Here is a 24,086-nt window from a genome sequence, read left to right as displayed (position 1 = left end):
GGTTTCACATGTGCAGATATTTAATTGGACAGCTGCCCAGCTGTTTCAGTAAAGCTGATTCAACCCAAGCCATAAAAATATTATTAGACAGGCTGTATTGTACTTACGTGATTAAAAATAAGCAAGGAATGTTGCCTTCGGTACAATTTAGGAGAAAATCAAATTTTAAAAGATTTTTCAGCTTTGTGTCCTTTTTTAACAACAAAATTAAAAAGTTAGCTAAAGAGATCTGGGTAGGCTAACAGAAGCTACAACGCATCTAAAGCAATGGCATCTGTTTCTACATGACAACAGCAAGGTCTTTGTGGATGAATTGAAATATTGATTGAAATAAGAGAGTGACAGCTGCTAAATAGCAACAATGGCTTGTCTGTTCTCTCTTTTACTTGGTTCATTTAGGACTTACAAACCTGGAATATGCCTGGAGAGACAATTTTATGATGTCTATTAAAATATTAATATTTTTAAAATACTACCTTTAAAAACTTGAGTCAGAGCTGTTTGAAGGACTGCCTACACACATACCATAAGATCAAGATAGAGCCACTTGTCCACTACTAAGACCAATGAAACTGGTAGGCACAAGAGGGAGTTCTCAGTGGTGGCCCCACATCATAGGAATTCACTGCCACCTGATCTTTGTGAAGCTACCACCTATTTATTTTTGCTAGCTTATTTGGGAGCAATGTTCTGTGCTGCTATTGAACTTATTGGGTTGGTTGAAAATGCTGTTTTTGTTTTTGGTTATTTATTATCAGTGGTTTCATTAAAGTTGTGAGCTTTGCAGGAGCCTTTAATTGTATACTACTTTATTATTGTTGGAAATTATATTTATTTTATTTTAAGTAGCCGTTTGTGGGTTTTACTTATAAAAAACAGCCAACACACAGATACACACACACATCATACGAACATATAGCAGGAGCTCTCCAATGTCTTTTCTAACTGGAGATGTCATAGACTGAACATATGACTTATAAAGGCAAAGGAGGTAATTGCTTGCCCCTGCCCCAGCTTCAGAGCTGCTGTTTGAAAAAGAGCACCAACCACATGTGCATATCTATGTAGCATGCGGGTTTTCATGGACTCAAACAGCTGAGCAGTGGTAACTTCAAGCCCTTTTGTGAACAGTTAAACTCCTGAGAAATAGCTGATCTCTGCCAAAAGCGGGTATTGAAGTGACTTCAAAACCTACAGAGTTCTTTTACTGGTGTGGTTTGAATTCAAGATGTGCCTGCAAAGGAATATCGTATTTTATCCTTTACAGCCAAGCTTGAGCCATTGCCAGTGTGTGTGGATGCTAATGAACTAGAATAGTCCAATGGTCAGACTTCTTGTGTTCCTTTGATTTCAGTGAGTCAACTCTGAGAACGGGTTAGTTGGAGATCACACAAGACTGAACTACAAAAGAGCACCCGAACTTCTAATTTTGGGGTTGGAAATACATTTTAAGATCAAAATACATGAAAAGTATGACCACATTTCCAAATGAAAGAAATGTGGCACAGCACTACTTTCATTATGAAATTAATTCACTGCAAAATTTGAATTGCTAAGCATTTACCATTTAGCCATATTAGACAGGAGTATAAAAGAAGTACATACCTCAAAGCTAGGGCTTGTAGGAATCTAGATAAGGAAGACCACAGTCAAAACAAACAGAGAAAAACAAAACATAAAGCCATGTTATTTGGGAAGCAAATATAAAGTTCAATTGTTCAAATAATAAAAAAAAGTTTAACCAGTCTGCATTTATCTACCAACACTATTATTTGTTCAAACTTCTATTATATTTGTTTGCTTATTTTAAATATGTTGCCTTTGGGGCTTCAAATAGGATTCAGAGGGTAATAATAATAATAATAATAATAATAATAATAATAATAATAATTTATTTATACCCCGCCCATCTGGCTGGGCCTCCCCAGCCACTCTGGGCGGCTTCCATAAAAACAAAAAATACAATAAAATATCACACGTTAAAAACTTCCCTGAACAGGGCTGCCTTAAGATGTCTCCTGAATGTCAGGTAGTTGTTTATCGCCTTGACATCTGCTGGAAGGGTGTTCCACAGGGCGGGCGCCACTACCGAGAAGGCCCTCTGCCTGGTTCCCTGTAGCTTTGCTTCTCGCAGTGAGGGAACCGCCAAAAGGCCCTCGGCGCTGGACCTCAGCGTCCGGGCAGAATGATGGGGGTGGAGACGCTCCTTCAGGTATACTGGACCAAGGCCGTTTAGGGCTTTAAAGGTCAGCACCAACACTTTGAATTGTGCTCGGAAACGTACTGGGAGCCAATGCAGGTCTTTCAAGACCGGTGTTATATGGTCTCGGCGGCCGCTCCCAGTCACCAGTCTAGCTGCCGCATTCTGGATTAGTTGTAGTTTCCGAGTCACCTTCAGAGGTAGCCCCACGTAGAGTGCATTGCAGTAGTCCAAGCGGGAGATAACCAGAGCATGCACCACTCTGGCGAGACAGTCCGCAGGCAGATAGGGTCTCAGCCTACGTACCAGATGGAGCTGGTAAACAGCTGCCCTGGACACAGATTTGACCTGTGCCTCCATGGACAGCTGTGAGTCCAAAATGACTCCCAGGCTGCGCACCTGGTCCTTCAGGGGCACAGTTACCCCATTCAGGACCAGGGAATCCTCCACACCTGCCCGCCTTCTGTCCCCCAAAAACAGTACTTCTGTCTTGTCAGGATTCAACCTCAATCTGTTAGCCGCCATCCATCCTCCAACCGCCTCCAGACACTCACACAGGACCTTCACCGCCTTCACTGGTTCTGATTTAAAAGAGAGCTAGAGCTGGGTATCATCCGCATACTGATGAACACCCAGCCCAAACCTCCTGATGATCTCTCCCAGCGGCCGCATGTAGATGTTGAAAAGCATGGGGGAGAGGACAGAACCCTGAGGCACCCCACAAGTGAGAGCCCAGGGGTCTGAACACTCATCCCCCACCACCACTTTCTGAACACGGCCCAGGAGGAAGGAGCGGAACCACTGTATAACAGTGCCCCCAGCTCCCAGCCCCTCAAGACGGTCCAGGGTTAGACTATTTAGTAATGAAAACAACTTTCAAACATTGTCAAAAACAAAATGTATAGAACCTTTGGATTACAAAAAAAAGATGGTTAATCCCACTGATTTTTGTATGTACTTCCAACAAATGGGACCTGCAACAAAATGTTGAAGTGTGGAATGCCCCTGTTCCAACTAGGAGCTATAGTTTTCCCACCCCCACTACTGATTTGTGTACTTCTGCAAACCTGCTGATACTTCCCTTCTTGTGTTTAGATGGTGGCATATCTAGGAGATATAGATAGGCATTTTTTATATGGTCGAAAGCTACAAATCTGTACAAAATTACATGGAAATAAGTCCCATTGAACTCAATAGAAATTACTTCTGAGCAGACATGCATAGGATTACACATTTATTTAACTTTAAGTAAATAATATCTAGTTTTATTGTTTTTGTCTAGATGAAGTTTGCCTCTAAACTTATCTTAGAAGACTGTGCTTGTCCTAAAATGAAATCTATCCTGAAGCTTTAAAAAATATTTGCAAATGGACTTGTCAAATATTATCCCAGAGTCACTCCTCTCTTTGCTATCATGGTTATCAGGTGCTACCATGATACACTGATAAAGGCAGGTTGCCATTCTTGGGTGTCCTTGCCTTTGTGGAATCAACTGAAAATTTTCAAATAATAGAACTTCAATTGATAATACTTGACTGGTATTCACAACACAGATAAAATGTTTTGAATATACATTTAAATGCACAATTTAGATCATCAGGAGGTTTGGGCTGGGTGTTCATCAGTATGCGGATGATACCCAGCTCTACCTCTCTTTCAAATCAGAACCAGTGAAGGCGGTGAAGGTCCTGTGTGAGTGTCTGGAGGCGGTTGGAGGATGGATGGCGGCTAACAGATTGAGGTTGAATCCTGACAAGACAGAAGTACTGTTTTTGGGGGGCAGGAGGCGGGCAGGTGTGGAGGATTCCCTGGTCCTGAATGGGGTAACTGTGCCCCTGAAGGACCAGGTGCGCAGCCTGGGAGTCATTTTGGACTCACAGCTGTCCATGGAGGCACAGGTCAAATCTGTGTCCAGGGCAGCTGTTTACCAGCTCCATCTGGTACGTAGGCTGAGACCCTGTCTGCCTGCGGACTGTCTCGCCAGAGTGGTGCATGCTCTGGTTATCTCCCGCTTGGACTACTGCAATGCACTCTACGTGGGGCTACCTTTGAAGGTGACTCGGAAACTACAACTAATCCAGAATGCGGCAGCTAGACTGGTGACTGGGGGCGGCCGCCGAGACCATATAACACCGGTCTTGAAAGACCTGCATTGGCTCCCAGTACGTTTCCGAGCACAATTCAAAGTGTTGGTGCTGACCTTTAAAGCCCTAAACAGCCTTGGTCCAGTATACCCGAAGGAGCGTCTCCACCCCCATCATTCTGCCCGGACGCTGAGGTCCAGCGCCGAGGGCCTTCTGGCGGTTCCCTCATTGTGAGAAGCAAAGCTACAGGGAACTAGGCAGAGGGCCTTCTCGGTAGTGGCGCCCGCCCTGTGGAACGCCATTCCAGCAGATGTCAAAGCGATAAACAACTACCTGACATTCAGGAGACATCTTAAGGCAGCCCTGTTCAGGGAAGTTTATATTTTATTGTATTTTTGGTTTCTGTGGAAGCCGCCCAGAGTGGCTGGGGAGGCCCAGCCAGATGGGCGAGGTATAAATAATAAATTATTATTATTATTATTATTTTAAAACAAGAATCATTTTCCCCCGTTGTATTCTTGCCACGTATCACATGAGAAAGACATGTGAGAAAGTAATGTCTCACCCACACTTAAGATTTCCTGCATCAGAACAAAAGCACTTTGTATGAAGTGCCCCAAGAGCTATGCTGGCACAATCTCGCAAAATATGTCTTACAACGGGACTTTCTGAACTCTTCAAAGGTGCCAATGCAAATGTTTACACATTCTTATTTAGGTTATGGCCTTACTGCCACTTGAATTGCCAATAAATCTGTTATAAGTCCTGTAGTGAAATACAGCAATTTGTGTTGTATAAACGTGTCAGCCCCTTTGACCAAGCCAAAGAGCTTGAGATTGTCTAGTGAAATTTCTTCTTCTTCAAACAGTACATCCCAGTGATAAATCCCAACTATTGTTGGAAATGTCCAAGGAACATTGCAGGTACTTCCATGTGTTGAAGACAGTGAGCTTCTGATTTGTCACATTGGGACATGGAAGAAATATTTAAAGGCAGATTGTGACCCTGCTGCTTAAGAAGACAATGAAATCCTAGTAAGTGTCCTTAAGCCCCTGGGCTTGCCCTACAGCTCTTTAGTTCTCTGTGTATTAATTATTATAATTGTTCTTTATTATTCTTACATCTCACTTTCCAAGTGCAGTGTGCTTTATAAGATTTTATCTTTATCTCCATATGGAGATAAAGCAAGTCCACTAATTTTCTCATCTACCCTAGTAGCCTATAGCCTACTTTTGATGACAAATGACTCTCCAAGGCATCAGAGAAAAGGGGGTATTTTACAATCCTGCTATCCAGAGTTGCCAGAGAATGAACCTAGAGCCTTCATGGTGTGACCAGATGCAAAGGGTGGTCAGAGCTCCTACAGCTTTAATAGTTGTGTAGAAGAGAAAAAAATAAAAATTGCAGCCTGGGAAGTTTGTCATGCAACTATTAAAGCTTAGGAAAGCCTGTTCTCACTTGTATCTGGTCACAGCAATTCCTGTCAGCAGGTTCCTCTTGCAGGTCTTGCTGTTAACTGATTGGGAAGAGTCAATAGTATAGCAAGGCCAACCCAATGAATGTGTGTGCCTGAATGGGGATTTGAACCCAGGTATAGCTCCAGAGGTGCTGGGAAAGATTGATGGCACTAGGAGAAGGGGACGATAGAGGACAAGATGGTTGGACAGTGTTCTCAAAGCTACCAACATGAGTTTGACCAAACTGTGGGAGGCAGTGGAAGACAGGAGTGCCTGGCATGCTCTGGTCCATGGAGTCACGAAGAGTCAGAAACGACTAAAAGACTAAACAACAATAACAGCTCCAGTGCTAAGACCACTGAACCTTCATCGCTAAGACCACTAAAATTCACTGACAATTATTATGCGCCCCCCAAAAATATGAAAAGAATGCTGACAACACTTCTGTAGTGACCTTATTCATTGGGGCTGCGTTGCTACATTACTTAATCATGCATGCAACTAAGTAGCAACATATCACATTAAGAGAACAGGAATTACACCAGGGGTTTTTTTAAACCTTATTATTCTTCAGACTTTGCTAAGACAGTGGGTGCTCATAATTCTTATTGGAGCTTTTTAGTGCTGGCATATTATAAACAGACTCTGTTCTAATGGATATTACAGCTCAAATATGGAATGTGACTCTATAAGAAAAAGAAAGCTCAAACAGTTTCAGTTGGTAAAATATGTATTTGGGGGGGAGTGCACTGAGAAAAAATATGCATGGGAAAGATGCACATGCAAGAAAACATGTGGAATGTATAAGTAATTACTTTTTAAACCCCATGAGAGTTTATTTAGAGCAATGTTTGTATTTTGGATAAGGGAGGGGATTTTTTGTTATTTTTATTAATGTAATAGTTCAAACTATAATCTATATAGGTATAGCATGATAAGTGCAAGTAATAGATGTTTTTAAAGCTGATTAAGAGTGAATCTAGGTTTTGTTTTCTGTGGCAGGCTAGCTGATTATGGCATGCAATATTTTGCACATTAACATTTATATTAAAATTTTACCAGGTGTGAGTGTCTGTCAGGCCGACATGTATGGTGCCAGTATATAAATCGGTGAATAAGGAAGCATATGCATGCACGAGAGCTTTGTGAACACACTGGAACTTCCTTATGCACAAGGAATGTTTGATAAGAGCATCCATCTGTGTGGAATTCAATATCTGTCCAGTCAGCTTCTATATGTGAGAAGAGGAGGGACCTCCATCTTGCCCTTCATATCATCAAGACAAAGTCTTGAGCCAGCCCTGTTGCAGTAGTCTAGCACATAAAAACTGGTGTGTGTTTTTCATGGTATATTACTGTGTGCAGATTTCTGGAAATATATAAGCATGTTTACTGTGGAAAAGCAATGATCAAGCGTTCAAAAGTCATTCATTTATTATTATAGAACCTGCTATGTTTAATATTTATAAATTTTGTACCAGGAGAGTTTCATCTGTAGTAGTAGGTGAAAGTTCTGCAGACACTGTCCTGATATTACTAAGTCCTGTCAAGGAAACATTTGAAAGCCGTCTCTTCCGGACACAACTACAGTTGTTAGGGATCTTAAATGCACATCTCTTGTGGTAGTTTAGGCCACATCCTGAAAATTAAAAAAAATAATAATGCTGATTTCAGATTATGTCAATCTAAAGCAACAGATGAAAACTAGTAATTTGGAAAGGATTTCTTAAATGCCTGTTTTTGAATAAGCAAGTTTATTCAACAGTGTGGAGTTTAGGTGGTATCTCAGTAAGTTGGGCACTAACCCTTGATTTCCTGAGCCAGTTCAGAGTGCTTCCTTAGGACGGCTCTGGCTTGCATTTGGATCAGGGATAAAAGGAGGTGTCATTGTGAACTCTTTTGATGGCAACCAGCAGACCGTTTTCTTGCATTTCCCTACATTTCAGTAGGTCTACTGAAAGCATGGTTTAGTTGGGGATGACCTGGTTATGGTACATGAAAGAGGAAAAGAACAATTGTGTCTACCAAATCATGCAGCATGTATGGGGACAGGCGACAGATATGTTTAGGTGGGCACAAATGCGCATGCACATTTGAATGTGCATGCCTAAGTCAAGCTTAATGATTTTCCTCCCACCTTAGCAGCACCCCCTGTTGTAGCCTCTTTATCCCATAAAAGCAGATGTCTCCAATAGAAGTGAATGAGATTGTAAATCTGAGCATGAACCTCAGTAGTAATTAGTACTATTTATTTATTTTCGCAAGATTTATATACCAGTTGATTGTAGTAAGACTTCAAAGTGGTTTATTACTGAATTAATCATAATAAAATAAGAGAGAGCATAAAGAATTTTCCAAGGAGGGGGGTTATGGTTGTGTGGTCTAAACTTGATTGATTTCTTTGTTGCTGCCCAGAAATTTTTGAGCATTTATATCAGTTGCAACGTATTTGGAGACTTCTTTTGCAATTGCACAGAGGCCAATCTTTGACTCACCTTCACATTTGAGTCCCTGCCGTACAAGACCCCACAGCATTTCTCCGCAGTGGTCGCAAAAGGCTGGTGCTCTGTACGAATGAACAAACAGAGCATGGGGTCGAATCTGAAAGTCTTCAAATGTTGCAGAAGCTGGTGAAAGAAAAGATTTCCCAAAAGTTTAAAATGAAATGTGATGACGACTATTATGGAGGCCTAACTGTGCCTAATATTGCTACGTTAAAAAGCTACTCTTTTTCAGCAAGTGGTTTAGCTCAGATAAACTGATAATAGGTAAAGGTAAAGGGACCCCTAACCATTAGGTCCAGTCATGGCCGACTCTGGGGTTGCGGTGCTCATCTCGCTTTGTTGGCCGAGGGAGCCGGAATACAGCTTCGGGGTCATGTGGCCAGCATGACTAAGCCGCTTCTGGAGAACCAGAGCAGCGCACAGAAACGCTGTTTACCTTCCCGTCGGAGTGGTACCTATTTATCTAATTGCACTCTGATGTGCTTTCGAACTACTTGGTTGCCAGGAGAAACTGATAATAGCAGGGAGAAAAGAAAAAAACATATTGGGAAAAGATTTCTGGATTTTCTTTGGTTTCAATCATGAGTTCTTCTATATAAAACCAAACAATTGTTACCAATGGAAGCCCCAGTTACAGCTTAGATTGAACTTCATTCATTTCTAATCCCAACCCTACGACATTACTAAAAGCCTTATCCAACCACTAGGAGAAATCCTACTTTGGCACAAAGGATCTATTGATACTTCAGGCTCAATCACTGAAGGCTGTATCATTCATAGGAAGAATTCATATTCAGGGAAAGATACTGACCAGCAGTCTTTCTGTGCCTTAAATTTCATCATGTACTGTGTTGCTCATGCAAATTGGATGTAAATCTGTATTTTTTTTAATCCATAATTGCAGGGTTTGCCAACTTTTTTGGGTCCATTATCAAATTATATCATTGAGTAAGAACCATGGGCACCACCTGTTCTGGCTACTTATCTCCCCCTCTCAATTTGACGCCCCTCTCAAGAGGCAGAAAGAGAGAAACCGCACACAGAGAGACAATTCATTTTTCTAAGAGATTTGGGTCAAAGTCACATGCAACATTCTCCTTCAGTTCCACAAACCTGACAGAAGAGAAAATGTCACCTTATGACTAAGGGGACAGTGGGGGGGTGGACTCAAGAGGTTTTGTGGGTACCTGGGAAAGACTTGAAGGAGATCATTGCACTCACAAGCATGATGCTGGTGATCCTTTATTTACTGTCTGCAAAAAAATTCTGAGTCTCTCTGTGTGTGTAAATGTATAAATTGTATAAATGTGAAAAGTTATTCATCAGGAAATACTGTCAGATAGTCATAAGTGCTACACTTACAACTTACTTTATCACTGCGTCTTACTTGTCAAACAATAGAATGCCTGAGGCATTTTGGCACAAGAGTTTTAAGTTCTAAGAGCTTTGTTTGACTTAAGTATAAAACAAAGGTTTGCAATTTCAAGAGGACAGTAAAAGTGAAATTCTGCAGCATATGTGGAACGTAAACTGTATCATTCCAGCTAAAGTTACATTTCCAAAAGTATGCAGTGCTATAAAGTACAGAAAAGCAGATCAACCACTGTGTTGCAGGGTTAAAAGTGCAGTTTAAAATAAAAATTAAAAAAATTCAGCCTGGCAATAAGAAACTTCTATTCCACCGTCTCCAAAACAATTTTCACTGCAAACAAATATTTTTTTAAAAAAAAATGGAGAAAGAAGAATGCTGTTGGATCTTCTGAACTAGCTAAATGGAGGAGGGATTTCTAGGCCATGGCTGATAAATTAACCTGGTGCTTTCCAAAGGATTTGAACTACAGACTACAGCTCCCATAAGATCCAGGCATGTTTGGCTATGCTGGCTGGGTGTGAGAGTAAGTGTACATCAGGTTGGCGAAAGCTGGGCTAAGCACAAGTTGTGACGTTGGTATATATGTAATAGTGCCTGGTCTCTAATGTTAAGGAACACTTTGCAGGCTAGCACACCCCCAGCAATCTGACACATCTACACTTCCTTCCTCTCCTCCCTTACATGAACTCCTCTCCCCCCCCATCCCATTTAAATAGTTAAGATCATGATCATCACACATTTCTGACAACAGTAAATTCATTTTTCTTTAATCACTTATGTATATTTACTTCAACTTCTCTTCTGTACCTTCTTAAATGCTGGTAGTAATAACAGCTTAAGAGAACTACAAACAGAAAACTTAGTCAAATATATGTTATTTCCTGCTTGTTCATAATTAACAACACTTCTAAAAGATTATTCAGATTCTGGCAATGTACCCCAGAGGAAGGGATTTTCAAAACTGCACCACAGTCTCCTGGAATGCTTTTCTCTTTAGCTATTACCAGTTTAAAATGGAGCAAGGTCATTTTCCCCCTCTGCTGCGCTTCAAATTTCATTTGCACACTGCTGTACACATCAGATAGATTTGATGTGCTTCTAAGTCAGCCAGTTTGTCCACACCAGCGTGAGGAAAGGGAGAGGGATGCAAGTACCCTCTTAACTATTTGTGAAGTTGTCATCTGTGTATACACAGTTGTCTGCATGCACACCGCAGCTGTCTAAAGTGTACACACCTCAGTTTAACTACAAAGTGAACATGCCCTAAGTTTTCAATTCAGATGAAACTGAGGGAAAAAATGCAATTAAATATTTCTCACGAAACTACAGAATACAGTGGCTAATGTCATGTGCCTATTGCTTCAAAAACCAGCAGTGGGAGCTTAGTGGGTATAGAGTAAATAGTATTGTGTACATAGCCTTCTTCTTTTGTGTTCAGACAGTGAAGACACCATTCTGTTTTGATTATTAGGTCATGATGGAACAAAGGATAAAATGCTCTCTCTGTGCCACACAGGTGCCACACTACTGAGGGCTTGATGGGTCAAAATCAACATCTTGAATCATGTTCCGAAGTCAGAAGGAAGCAGTGCATTTTGTTATATTTTAAAAGAATAAATTATATTAACATTCTCTCTCTCTGATACACAGCTCCCATTTGTTTTGATAGACAGGGTCCCTTTCAGAGCAGCTTGTGTTCAGATTCTTACCCAAACTAAACAAAAAGAAGAATGCTTTAGTTAGTGTAACTCTTCCAAGTTACTCAAGCAACTGTGTTTCTTTTTTCTTTTATACTGGTTTATATCAAATAATGTTGCTCTGCTGAGTGAAGGCTATCTGATCCAGTAGAGGCTTCTGTTAGTCAAAAGGAGGGTGCTAAGCTGACCCTTACGTATCTCCCCCTTTTCCTGAAGTCTGCTGTGCTACCTACAATGCTGTTCCAGTGAGTTCCTCAAACCACTGGAGCAGATTAAAAAGATGGACGATGTAGCTGCAAAGGAAAGGGGGTTCAGCAAAAAGTACCACCACTCTTTCTGCTAATGGAAGTCCTGACAGATCAAGCAGCCTTTCGTCAGTAAAGAACACCACTGGATAAAATGCTTGGAATTCATGGAAACCACTCTTATTCGACTACCTTAATGATCTCATTACTGAGTCGTCTTAAACCCTTTCCATTTGGAACTTATGGATTCTTGAATCTGTTTTTTTCAGTACTGACTTCTACAACAACCACTTCCTAGGCTGCAGTCTTCTGCTACAAGTCAGCTAGCAATGAAGTAATTGGCACCTCTCCTATTAAAACTGTAAACTTATCCAGCTAGTTTCTCTGCAGATTAATTATGAGGTCAGCACAGCTCACAACCCTTGACATAAAAACAGCGCTTGTGAACATTTATGGAATACGTGAAAACACAGCATACACACAGAAACTAAACTCAAAACATTTAAAAAAAAAATCAAATAGACTTGTGAGAAGATTAAAGCTTTTACAAATCTCCTGTTCCATAATTTAACTCACTGGCCAGGGGTTATTATGAACCAGGGTTCAATAAGGCTTCAATACAGAACATATTTTGAGCCCCAAAGCACCTGAAAAAACAATATGAGTGCCTTTTAGGTCATACATACACTTCTCCCAAAGCAATTAGCAAAAAGCCAGTACAAAAGTAGGATGGAGGCAGGAAGAGGCTTCCTGTTCTTAAATTGTATTTGTTAGGAAGGTTAGATCTCCGACAGCTTTCCTTCTAGAAATTCAGCACCACTGATGTTCATAAACCTAAGTTTCTGGAGTTTTTCTTCAAGGAAATAAATGATACCAACACAGTCTCTTTGAAGGGTACAGGAATCTGTACTCTGCAAATATACTTACACTGTGATTGCCATCTCACAATGGCTTCAAAAGGAGAGGTGGCAATGAGAGAAACTGCAGTGGAGATTTATCAGTTCTTATAATGCATGCCACCACCTGATCTCTGAACCCAAGAATAGCCCAGAGGAATCACACAGAAGCCATTTACATAAGGGGGACCAGGCTTATTTAATTTGCCAATGCAAATTGTTCTTTGATAATTTAAAATGAACTTTTAAAATAGAAATGTAACAAGCTATGGGTGAAAGGCATCTGTAGATGATTTTGAATTAGAGGAATAGTCCAGTGGCTGAAGTCCTATACTGTACCTACATACTTGGAAGTAAACTTCATTGAATGCAATGGAATTACCTTCTGAGTAGGCATTGTAGAATTGTACTGTAAATAAAGCACATTTATTCCCCATTCATAACAATAGCAGAAATATCTTTCATTGACACTAGCTGAACTTAAAACTGATTGCCTATGACTAAATCCTTCACTCTGTTTTACTATGTGCCCTACTATGTCCTTACATTCAAGTTACCTCAATTTATCCCAGTACAATGGTACCTCAGGTTACAGACGCTTCAGGTTACAGACTCCGCTAACCCAGAAATAGTACCTCGGATAAAGAACTTTGCTTCAGGATGAGAACAGAAATCACGTGGCAGTGGTGCGGCAGCAGTGGGAGGCCCAATTAGCTAAAGTGGCACCTCAGGTTAAGAACAGTTTCAGGTTAAGAATGGACCTCCGGAACGAATTAAGTTCTTAACTGTACTAGTTTCACAAAGTAACTGCGAAACATTAACTATGTTCTCCCTTCTTCCTATATATCTCGCCTCTCAGCCTTGGATTAAAATATTTTCAAATGCAAACTTGCCAGATAAAATACACCCACCATGTTTATTCTTGTTTCTCTGTGGTTTGGTCAATTCCTAGTCTATTGTTCTGTTCCAAAAGGCATGAAAAAGGCAAACAGCAAGACATACTGACTCATATGTTCATGGGCTATACAATGATGTCATGAATTGCCAGCATGCTGCCCCCCATCCCCAGATGTTGACCCACAGCTCCTATCATCCCTAACTATTGGTCTTGCTGATTGGGGATGATGGGAACTGGAGCCCAACAACATTGGAAGGGCATCATGGTAATGCAAGTACTCTAGCAGCTCTTAGAAAACCCTTTAATAAGTTTTAATAAGATTGTTAGGTGAAAGCTGACAGGAGCTGGGGTGAAGCTGAAACAAAATATTGAAGAAAAAAATCAATGGCAGGGGAGTGGACTTGGGGTTGTGAGTGTAGGAGCACAGGACAGTAATTCAGAGACGCCAAAATGAAGTCCTAAAAGCAAATGTCATGAAGACAGTCACTGTACATAAGTGTTCATGCACTAATGGTGGTGTGTGGAACCTTTGGCCCTCCAGATGTTGCTGAACTACAACTCCCAGCAGCTCCAATAAGCCTGCTTAACAGCTGGTAATGTGGTGGGTGAAAGGTTCCCTGATCTATGCTAATTCTAGAGGCCTCTGAGCCAAGCTGGGCAGACTGAAGTGCTTTAGTCTTAAATGACACCACTGCTATAATGGACTTTCTGAGCAATTTGCTGTTTCCATGTATATTTAATTTAATAGCACTATGGTCACTGTTCCCAATTGGTTCATCTCACGCCAGGTCCTGGGTGCCATCCATTATTTAAGTCCAGAATTGCTGTCCCACTGGTTGGTTTCATGACCAATTTTTCTAGGGAACAATCATGCAGAGTATCTAGAAATTTTCCTTTTTTTGTAGCCAGTCTGTGTCACCCCTTATTATTACAACATTTCCTCTTTGGAATGCTTCCTTGATTTCACTCTTCATCCCAAGATTTCCCTGAGTGTTTTGACTAGGGGGGTGATAGCTCTGTTCCACTTTATGCCCAATACAATCACATTTACTTCAAAAGAGGAAACTTTCCAAAAATCTGGGGGTTGGTAAAAAGGAAGTTGGTAGGCAAAGTCAAAAGGATCACCTCTCTCCAAAAAGCTTGGGAGTTGTTAGAACTCAACAGATATATGTTAAGAAGTTTCAGTTGAATGAAACTCAAAGATGAAGACAAAAGTTACTCTTCTATATTTATATGTGTGTGCATGCACACAAAACTATATTGCAGTAAAACTTCTAAGTGGCTAACAAGAAAGAAAAAATCAACTCATCTCATGATACTCCAAAAAGAAACAATCATTTTTCTTTTAACTTATGATGCAAATTTTATATTTTTCCATAAAACAATCTCTTTTCAAAACATTTTTAACCAGAAAAAATGACATCATACAATTATCTACCAGTCTGACTTTACACTGATTCATAGAAGCTTGACAAAAATATGACTCACAGAACTATATGTATGGAATTATTTTCATTCAAAATGGCTGGTTTTTGTTCTCTTTAAAAAAAACAACCATGCATCTTGCAAAGAAAGGCAAAACTTCTCCCCTTTGAGTCAGAATGTGAATTTTATGCTTAATTTCACATTTCCTCCATCAATTGTAGTAATTACTGCTACATTCCTAGGAATGTACAGAAGAAGCATTTTTCTTTTAAAATAATAGTTTTACTTTTAGATACTATGAAACAGCATAAGGGAGCCCCACGTTGCTAACAGAGCTGTTGAAATGGGAGAGGGGTCTTCAAATATGAAACTACAAATATATCTACCAGCTTGATTCACAGAAGCAGTTGATAAGGAAATTTCTTGCTAACTCCAAAAGGCCACCGAATATTATTTTTCACTTCATGTTCTCATATCATAAATCAACTTTGCTCATTAGGTGACTACACCTTGAACAATTCCGTATTTCTACTTACTATCAAGGCATGTATTAGGGCAGTGTTCTTTCATATGATCCAATGTGGCATTCAGATATAGAAAAGAACTTAAATAAAACTCAATTACATTTGCTATCAATGGGTGAAAAAAACACCTCATGAAATTCTGTGTGAAAGCTCAATAACATCTCACTAGCTTCCCTTCTAAAGAAAAAAAAACTGTATTAAAAATCCCATTTTCTCTCTGATTATACAAAAGCAATATGCAATGATTTCCATGTGCCTTCAAGGACAAAATTTGGAAAATCTTATTGTTGTATCAGTCATGGTATAAAATTTAATATTTTAGGTAAAATCATACTATAATAGTTTTCATTTCTTTTGATGAAATTATGCTATGAATTTGGCTGGCAGGCACAGTGTCAACCTGGTTTTTTAATGTAAGTTTTAATCTATTAGTGTTTCACATAAGAAACTTGTGAAAACTCTTCCAAGCATATTACTTTTTCATTACATAAGAACCCTGTAATTTTACATGCCAGAGAAGACAGATCACCTCAAAATGAATGCCTATTCAAATCTATAGAACATTATTTTAGATGCACTGTTCTTTTTCTGAACCAAAAAGACCTGAAATGTGTGAGGAAACAAATGACTTCCAATCCAGCTTCAGTAAAATGTATTTATTGTGTTTTTTGTTTCCTCCTAAAAAAAAAATGACTGTGGAACCTGAAAAATTTAAGATGTACAACTTATACATAATAGATATTTGGAGGCAAATGCAAAAGGTAAAAATCTTTACATTAAGAAAGTGAACATTTAAAAGAAAAACAACTTTTCTTTCTCATTTTGATTTTGATTTTCTCTCTCTGCTGCATCATAAAATATTTGAGATTCGTTTACTTATGTACTGTTATCATCACATACGGCATGTTTTGGAGTTAGCAAAAGAAAAAGGGCCGATCCCTGCCCCAAGGAACTTACAATTTAAATTTCAGCAGAGGGAATAACAGAGAGAGGAGAGAAAGAGAGAGAAGGGAAACTAGACTAACACCAATAACTAAACACGTAGCCCAGGACTCTCAGAACTCTAATTGTAAGTGACTCCACCTGTAAAAAAGGTAAAGGGACCCCTGACCATTAGGTCCAGTCGTGACCGACTCTGGGGTTGCGGCGCTTATCTCGCCTTATTGGCCGAGGGAGCCGGCGTACAGCTTCTGGGTCATGTGGCCAGCATGACTAAGCCGCTTCTGGCGAACCAAAGCAGTGCACGGAAATGCCGTTTACCTTCCCACCGGAGCGGTACCTATTTATCTACTTGCACTTTTTGGGGTGCTTTCGAACTGCTAGGTGGGCAGGAGCAGGGACCGAGCAACGGGAGCTCACCCCGTTGTGGGGATTCAAACTGCCGACCTTCTGATCGGCAAGTCCTAGGCTCTGTGGTTTAACCCACAGCGCCACCCGCGTCCCAACGACTCCACCTGTAGTATTTGGTAAATTTACAATGATCCATCTCTGTCATTGGAGGCTGACTGACTATGTTACCTGGCCCAAATGGGGTTGTTGCTAAGATATAAGGCCTTGAAAAACATTATACTTAGGTATCTATTGGAATGTTTCTATGCTTATGAGCAAGCCCAGACCTTGAAGTCAGCTAGCAGTTTCCTTCTCATTGTGCTACTACAACGTGTTTGAGTTATGTAGGGGATAAGGAGGCTTTTCTTGGCATTTCACTAAGTCCCTACACAACTCACAACCATTGTGGTAAGACAACAGAAGGTAACATGTGAGATCACTTGAACTCCCCGGTATGTTCTTTTGATGTGTGAAGAGATAGTGCCAGCTAGTCACACTTCCCACCCCTTGAAAAGGCTATACACAAAAAAGTTGAAAAAGGCTTTTCCATGTGAGGTAAAACCCTGGTTGTCCCAGGATTCCTCTCCCATCATGAAGGAGCCCTAAACATGCACATACATAGGGCCACTTCACATGGCTGCCAAATTTACAGCCAGCATACCCATCCATAGGCCTGGAGGGGTGCCAGCAGTGTATGGGGGGTGTCTGAACACTCATCTCAAGTGGGAGGTTAAGGCCAACATTTGCTGACATTGCTGTCCAAGTAATGCTTAATGACAGCTGTGACAGAGAGGGGAAATTTGTTCTGGACTGGAGAAGAACCAGGGAAGGAGTGTGCATGATTAAAGAAGACGCTTTATTGCATTTGTGCTAGTAAATAATTTTGTGTAGCCAAATACATAACACTAAGTTGGTTGAAGTTTGTTGAACACACTACGAACTATCCCACAGACAGACAAACCATGTTTTGTTTCTTCAGCATTTAGGGTTGTTTCTCTCTCCCCCCATTGCTCTTGACTCATGCCTTCATAGTTTGGTGAAAGTCATATCTAAAACCAACCAAGGTTTATAAGCCAACAACAAACAATGGTTTTAGCTTGTGGTTAGTTGGCAGTAAACAAACCATAGTTAAGCCAATATGTAATGTATAACCAACCATGGTTTAGTGTTATGTGTGAACCAGGTCAGTAAAAACCCTCTTATTACATCAGGATCCACTAATAATTAAGAGTACAAAAAAGTCAATATTTTTGTCATTCTGACAAAATTTGGCATTCCTAAAGAATGATGAACATAAAATCTAGTCTACTGTATAATGAACATACAATAAAGTCCTTATACTTCCCTCTGCTGTTGGTAAGCAGTCCGCCTTTATCTTTTTACAGGATTCTGCAGGCACATTTAAATAATAATCATAATCATACAGCTCCTTTTGTAATTTCAGTAGAATGAAAAAATTCTGCGTGTCAGAGGAGAAATAACCATGTGCCAAATAGAAATCTTTATGTATTGTGGCAATATGGTAAAATAAACAGGACAGAAAGCATATTGCCAAAGGAACAAGCCATTTCTTGGAACAAAAAGGATGAATTTGCTATAACTGAACAAAAGGAAAGTTTGGATTTGATGTTTCCAAGCCATGTGCTTAAAGTCTGTGATCCTTTAGCAAATGCCTGGCAGTTGGCCTTCTTGTAATTCTAAGAGAATGTTATCTTATATATTGCAACTTGGTTTGGAAGATTAACAAGTATGATTTTATTTCTGCAGGTCAACTCAATGGAATTTCCTATATCAATAAAGTTTAGATTCAATAAGATTTAGTGAACTTACAAATGCTAATGTCTGAAATCTCTCTTTATTTTCTTTCTTTATCTTCGACTCTTTACCTAAAAAAAGAGGGGAAAGCCCCATCTACAGTATACATCTAGAGCAGTATCATGCCACCTTAAACAGTGGCGGCTTTCCCCCAAATAATCCTATACACTGTAGTTTGTTAATAGTGCTGAGAGTTTTTATGAGATCCCTATTCCGCTCACAAAGCCACAGTTCATAGAGTGGTTTAGCCATCAAACCCCCTTCCCAGTAATTGTAGCTCTGAGTTCCAAGGATGATTTGGGGGAAGCCAAGTCTCCTGCCAACCTAGCAGTTCGAAAGCACGTCAAAGTGCAAGTAGATAAATAGGTACTGCTCCGGCAGGAAGGTAAAAGGCGTTTCCGTGCACTGCTCTGGTTCGCCAGAAACGGCTTAGTCATGCTGGCCACATGACCCGGAAGCTATACGCCGGCTCCCTCGGCCAATAAAGCAAGATGAGCACCGCAACCCCAGAGTCGGTCACGACTGGACCTAATGGTCAGGGGTCCCTTTACCTTTACCTTTAAGTCTGTTTAAAGTGATATAATACCACATCAGAGGTGGATTGAGGGGCAGGGAACCTTGGGAGTGCCACAGGGGACGTTACAACTATTATTTAGAATGGAGTGTCGAAAGCAGGGGCCACCAAATCTTGCTGTCGCACAGAGTGCCACTCAAATCTGCGGGTCTGCCATGGACTACTTTAAATGTATAGCATGGATGGGCGCTAAATATATACCATACTTTTCTGTCTATAAGACGCTCCCATGTATAACCCCCCCCCTATTTTGGAGAACTCAATTTTAGGAAAATGATGGGAGAGGGCCCAAAGGTGTTGAGCCTCTCTTCCCCCATGCAGCTGCGGGCAGGAAACACTCCCTAGATGGTTCCCCACACGCAGCGGCATCAGGGGAGTTGCGCTCCCGCCAGCCATCCGGTTGGCGAGAGCGCAACCTCCTCTGATGCCGCCGTGCGGGGGAAACAATCCAGGGAGCGCCCACCGCACGCAGCGGCATCGGGGGAGGTTGCACTCCTGACAACGAGCTGGCTGGAGGTGTGCAACTTCTCCCCCACACACACACACACAGCTGCAGGCAGGAAACACCTCCCAGATCACTCCCCACTCGCTGCAGCATTGCGGGAAGCCGCATTCCTGCCAACGAGCTGGCTAGCAGAGCGCCACTCCCCCCCCCCATGCCACTATCCATGTATTGGATGACCCCAGCTTTTTGACATTGTTTTTGAGTCAAAAAACCTCGTCTAATACATGGAAAAGTACTTGGTTTTACTTATTACTTACTTTACAGTACTTATGGTGCATGCAGTACTTATGATGCATACAAATCAATGATACATTGCATGGGTTGGCAAACTAAGGCCCAGGGCTGGATCTGGCCCAATCGCCTTCTAAATCCGACCTGCGGACGGTCCGGGAATCAGTGTGTTTTTACATGAGTAGAATGTGTGCTTTTATTTAAAATGCATCTCTGGGTTATTTATGGGGCATAGGAATTCATTCATTCCACACACCCCCCCCCCAAAATATAGTCCGGCCTCCCACAAGGTCTGCGGGACAGTGGACCGGCCCCCTGCTGAAAAAGTTTGCTGACCCCTGCTACATTGTAAAGGCAATTTACAGGATAAATAAAGATTCATGTCTGCCTAACCTTTTTATCACTCTAACTTGACTGGTTGCTGTTTTCTAAAAGAAGTGAAGATTATTTTGATGATTATGATGACTAATAACATTTATCAATTGCTTTACTGATTAAAAATAACTCCAAGTGACTTACAATCACAATAGAGATACTAAAATCAATTACAATAAACACAATCAATAAAAACCTTAACACCAGATCATCTGCACAAATAAAGACATGTCATGCCAGAAAAAGCTGTGAATACTTAAAAACTCTTCAAACTAAGGGCCAAAAGGCCAGGTAAAAAGGAAGGCTTTTGCCTGGTGTTTAAAACAAGGTAACCTTGTTGGGTTCCTGGAAGTTGGAAACAGGATACTGGACTGGCTTGATCCAGAGTTATTCTTTGTTCTTAAGTTATAAAAAAAAAAATCTGACAAACTGCTGGTGGAGTCAGGAGACAGGCTTGGCGGCCAGAACTATTCCCAAATTAAGGGGAACTGTTACTGATTCCCACACTGAAGAAATTATAAAATACATAAAGTATAAAGCATAAAAATATTATATTTACCTGATAAGACAACTTCAACAAGATCACCTTCTTGGATATCAGTAGCTGACTTCACCAACTGGAGAATATTTTCAGTGGTAGGGTCATGGCGAAAAAGTAGAATTTTATCATACATTCCATAAAAGCCACATTCAGGAAACTGAAAATGAATAAAATTGAGAATTTGTTTCAGTGACAAGTAGTATGTAAGCATTCTTTGGTTAGTTTGAATCAGTACAGTAAGGGGGAAACAATGTTGACTGAGGTGCTAACTGAAGTTCCTGAGAAAGAAACCACAAATCATACCAGCAGCCCTTTTCTGCAAGAGTAGAGACGAAATTGCTTATACATTACATTTTAGATTCTTATATGGTGATTCTGAAAACACAGTCTTTTCAAAATTAACATTTAAACTTTCTATAGAAATACAAGAATACATATTGGTTTATTTGTTTTGGATTAATAATAATAATAATAATAATAATAATAATAATAATAATAATTTATTATTTATACCCCGCCCATCTGGCTGGGTTTCCCCAGCCACTCTGGGCGGCTTCCAAAAGAATATTAAAATACTATGATACATCAAACATTAAAAGCTTCCCTAAAGAGGGCTGCCTTCAGATGTCTTCTAAAAGTCTGGTAGTTGTTGTTCTCTTTGACATCTGGTGGGAGGGCGTTCCACAGGGAGGGCGCCACTACCGAGAAGGCCCTCTGCCTGGTTCCCTGTAACTTGGCTTCTCGCAGGGAGGGAACCGCCAGAAGGCCCTCAGCACTGGACCTCAGTGTCCGGGCAGAACGATGGGGGTGGAGACGCTCCTTCAGGTATACTGGACCGAGGCCGTTTAGGGCTTTAAAGGTCAGCACCAACACTTTGAATTGTGCTCGGAAACGTACTGGGAGCCAATGTAGGTCTTTCAAGACCGGTGTTATATGGTCTCGGCAGTATCCAATTTACTCATTTCATCAGTGAATGTGTTTTTCTTGTACAACAGAACTTTCCCCCCTCTTCTCCCTAAATCTGTTTTGGGGGTTACCTCAACCTCTGGAGCAGTTTTGGGGTGGGCGTGGGATACACACAAGGAGAGTAGAAGGGAGAATTCCCATTGCACAAACTGAAGTGCTTGTGTTTATTGGATATTACCCTATAGATCCATATAAGGTCTGTAAGAAGGGGAAGGTTTGTAACCAGCTTAAATGGTAGTAGGTTGCTTTAGTTTAAATCCCAAGTAGCACTTTCCTTTAGTTAACTTATCAAAGGCTTGAATAAGTTTCCTCAATGAGTAGAATAGGGAAACTAATAAATGTTTGCATTTTTTGCAAAAGGGGATGAAATTTGCAGGCATCAAAACACCTTTCGGAGTCCAAAATTTCAGACCGATGGGCATTTGCCTCAACCCCTCCCAGAAACTGCCTTGGGGACAACACCATTTTTTGCCCCATTCGTGCTCTAACCCTAATGTGGATGATACTTTACTGAATATGTGAAAGGGTACACTAGCATAGTGTTTTGTGCACTGTTATGCTGTATGTGTGTGATACTGTTTCACAACACAAGAAAGTACATAAGCAGACATTCCGGCTCCCGGACGATCGAAAACTGGGAGTGTTCCGGTTTTCGAACGTTCTTTTGGAAACAGAATGTCCGGCGGGGCTTCCACGGCTTCTGATTGGTTGCAGGAAGATCCAGCAGCCAATCGGAAGCTGCACCTTGGAAGTCAAACATTTTGGAAGTCAAACAGACTTCTGGAACGGATTCCGTTTGGCTTCCAATGTACGGCTGTAATGAGGTTTTTCTTTTTTTAAAAAAAAAAGATATTTATTAAAATTTTCAAAATATTACAAAATGAAAAAAGAAGAAAGAAAAATACAAAATAAAAAACAGTTAAAAACAACTCAATCTTTCCATTACTGATTTTTCATTGGCTTGTTTCCCGGACCTCCTCACGCCTCCCTTTTTTGTATTCCAGTTCAATTTGTTAGTTCAGCAAATCCTTCCCCTCTTTATTTATCCTAATCTTTAATCTTAAAATATTGTAACATTAAATTTTTACCTATTAGTAATCCATTTTTCATATCCCCTTATAGTGTTACAGCTAAAAACCACTTAATTTCTATCCAGCATCATTCTAACATTCATTAATTTTACAATATTTCTGTAAATAGTCTTTAAACTTTTTCCAATCTTCTTCCACCGACTCTTCTCCCTGGTCTCGGATTCTGCCAGTCATTTCCACCAATTCCATATAGTCCATCACCTCCATCTGCCATTCTTCCAGAGTGGGTAAATCTTGTGTCTTCCAGTACTTTGCACTAAGTATTCTTGCTGTTGTTGTGGCGTACATAAAAAAAGTTCTATCCTTCTTTAACACCAATTGGCCGACTATGCCCAGGAGAAAGGCCTCTGGTTTCTTCAGGAAGGTATATTTAAATACCTTTTTCATTTCATTATAAATCATCTCCCAGAAAGCCTTAATCCTTGGGCACGTCCACCAAAGGTGAAAGAATGTACCTTCAGTTTCTTTACATTTCCAACATTTATTGTCGGGCAAGTGATAAATTTTTGCAAGCTTGACTGGGGTCATGTACCACCTGTATATCATTTTCATAATATTCTCTCTTAAGGCATTACATGCCGTGAACTTCATACCTGTGGTCCATAACTGTTCCCAGTCAGCCATCATAATGTTATGTCCAACATCTTGTGCCCATTTAATCATAGCAGATTTCACAGTTTCATCCTGAGTGTTCCATTTCAACAGCAAGTTATACATCCTTGACAAAATCTTTGTTTTGGGTTCTAACAGTTCTGTTTCCAATTTTGATTTTTCCACCTGGAATCCAATTTTCTTGTCCAAATTGTATGCCTCCATTATTTGATAATAATGAAGCCAGTCTCGCACTTTGTTTTTTAATTTTTCAAAACTTTGCAATTTCAATTTGTCTCCCTCTTGTTCCAAAATTTCCCAATTTTTCGGCCATTTGGCCTCCATATTGAGCTTTTTCTGAGCCTTCGCTTCCATCGGTGACAACCACCTTGGGGTTTTATTTACAAATAAATCCTTATATCTTATTGTAATGTGATTTTTCACATACACATCAAAGACTTCAAATTAATAGACTTGCAATTTTTAACATGAACCCAGGATTGTGACTTATACACGCATGCAAACAAAGCACAGATATATAAATAAAATTCAATAGCTACGTTTGTAGTTCATACACATCACAAAAAGGTACAGGGTAGTCAATCTCCTGCAGACAGAAAAAATAAATAGCCTAAAAGTTTTAAAATAAGAGCCAGAAGAACTTTTATGTGCCTTCTAAAATCTTGTTTCAAAATAACAACAAAAAGCAAGCAAGTCTGCCCAGCTCCAGTTTGCTTCTCAGTCTTTCTCACCATAATACCTGCCA

The 24,086-nt window shown here is 40.4% G+C and overlaps 1 protein-coding gene and 1 long non-coding RNA gene across 3 annotated transcripts in view; one reads left to right on the top strand and one right to left on the bottom strand.

Moving 5' to 3' along the window:
* The window catches only part of PRKD1 (protein kinase D1), a 94,316-nt gene that overhangs the window by 24,251 nt on the left and 45,979 nt on the right, over nt 1-24,086 (bottom strand). Inside the window, exons 3-6 of one of the 2 annotated variants that reach the window (XM_082239573.1) lie at nt 20,691-20,829; nt 8,237-8,368; nt 7,220-7,380; nt 1,606-1,629 (exon numbers count right to left, since the gene is read on the bottom strand). In XM_082239573.1, the coding sequence (XP_082095699.1) occupies nt 1,606-1,629; nt 7,220-7,380; nt 8,237-8,368; nt 20,691-20,829 (456 nt within the window). Of the gene's footprint in view, nt 1-1,605; nt 1,630-7,219; nt 7,381-7,546; nt 7,724-8,236; nt 8,369-20,690; nt 20,830-24,086 lie in introns of those variants that run through there. The other variant, XM_082239574.1, reaches the window with a different exon arrangement.
* Nucleotides 1-24,086, top strand: part of LOC309542824 — a 71,630-nt gene that overhangs the window by 22,269 nt on the left and 25,275 nt on the right. The gene's annotated exons all lie outside the window — the stretch shown is intronic.

The sequence above is a fragment of the Podarcis vaucheri genome (assembly GCF_965113315.1).
Source record: "Podarcis vaucheri genome assembly, chromosome: 1".
Classification (NCBI taxonomy): Eukaryota; Metazoa; Chordata; class Lepidosauria; order Squamata; family Lacertidae; genus Podarcis; species Podarcis vaucheri.
This window is presented reverse-complemented; position numbering and strand designations above follow the sequence as displayed.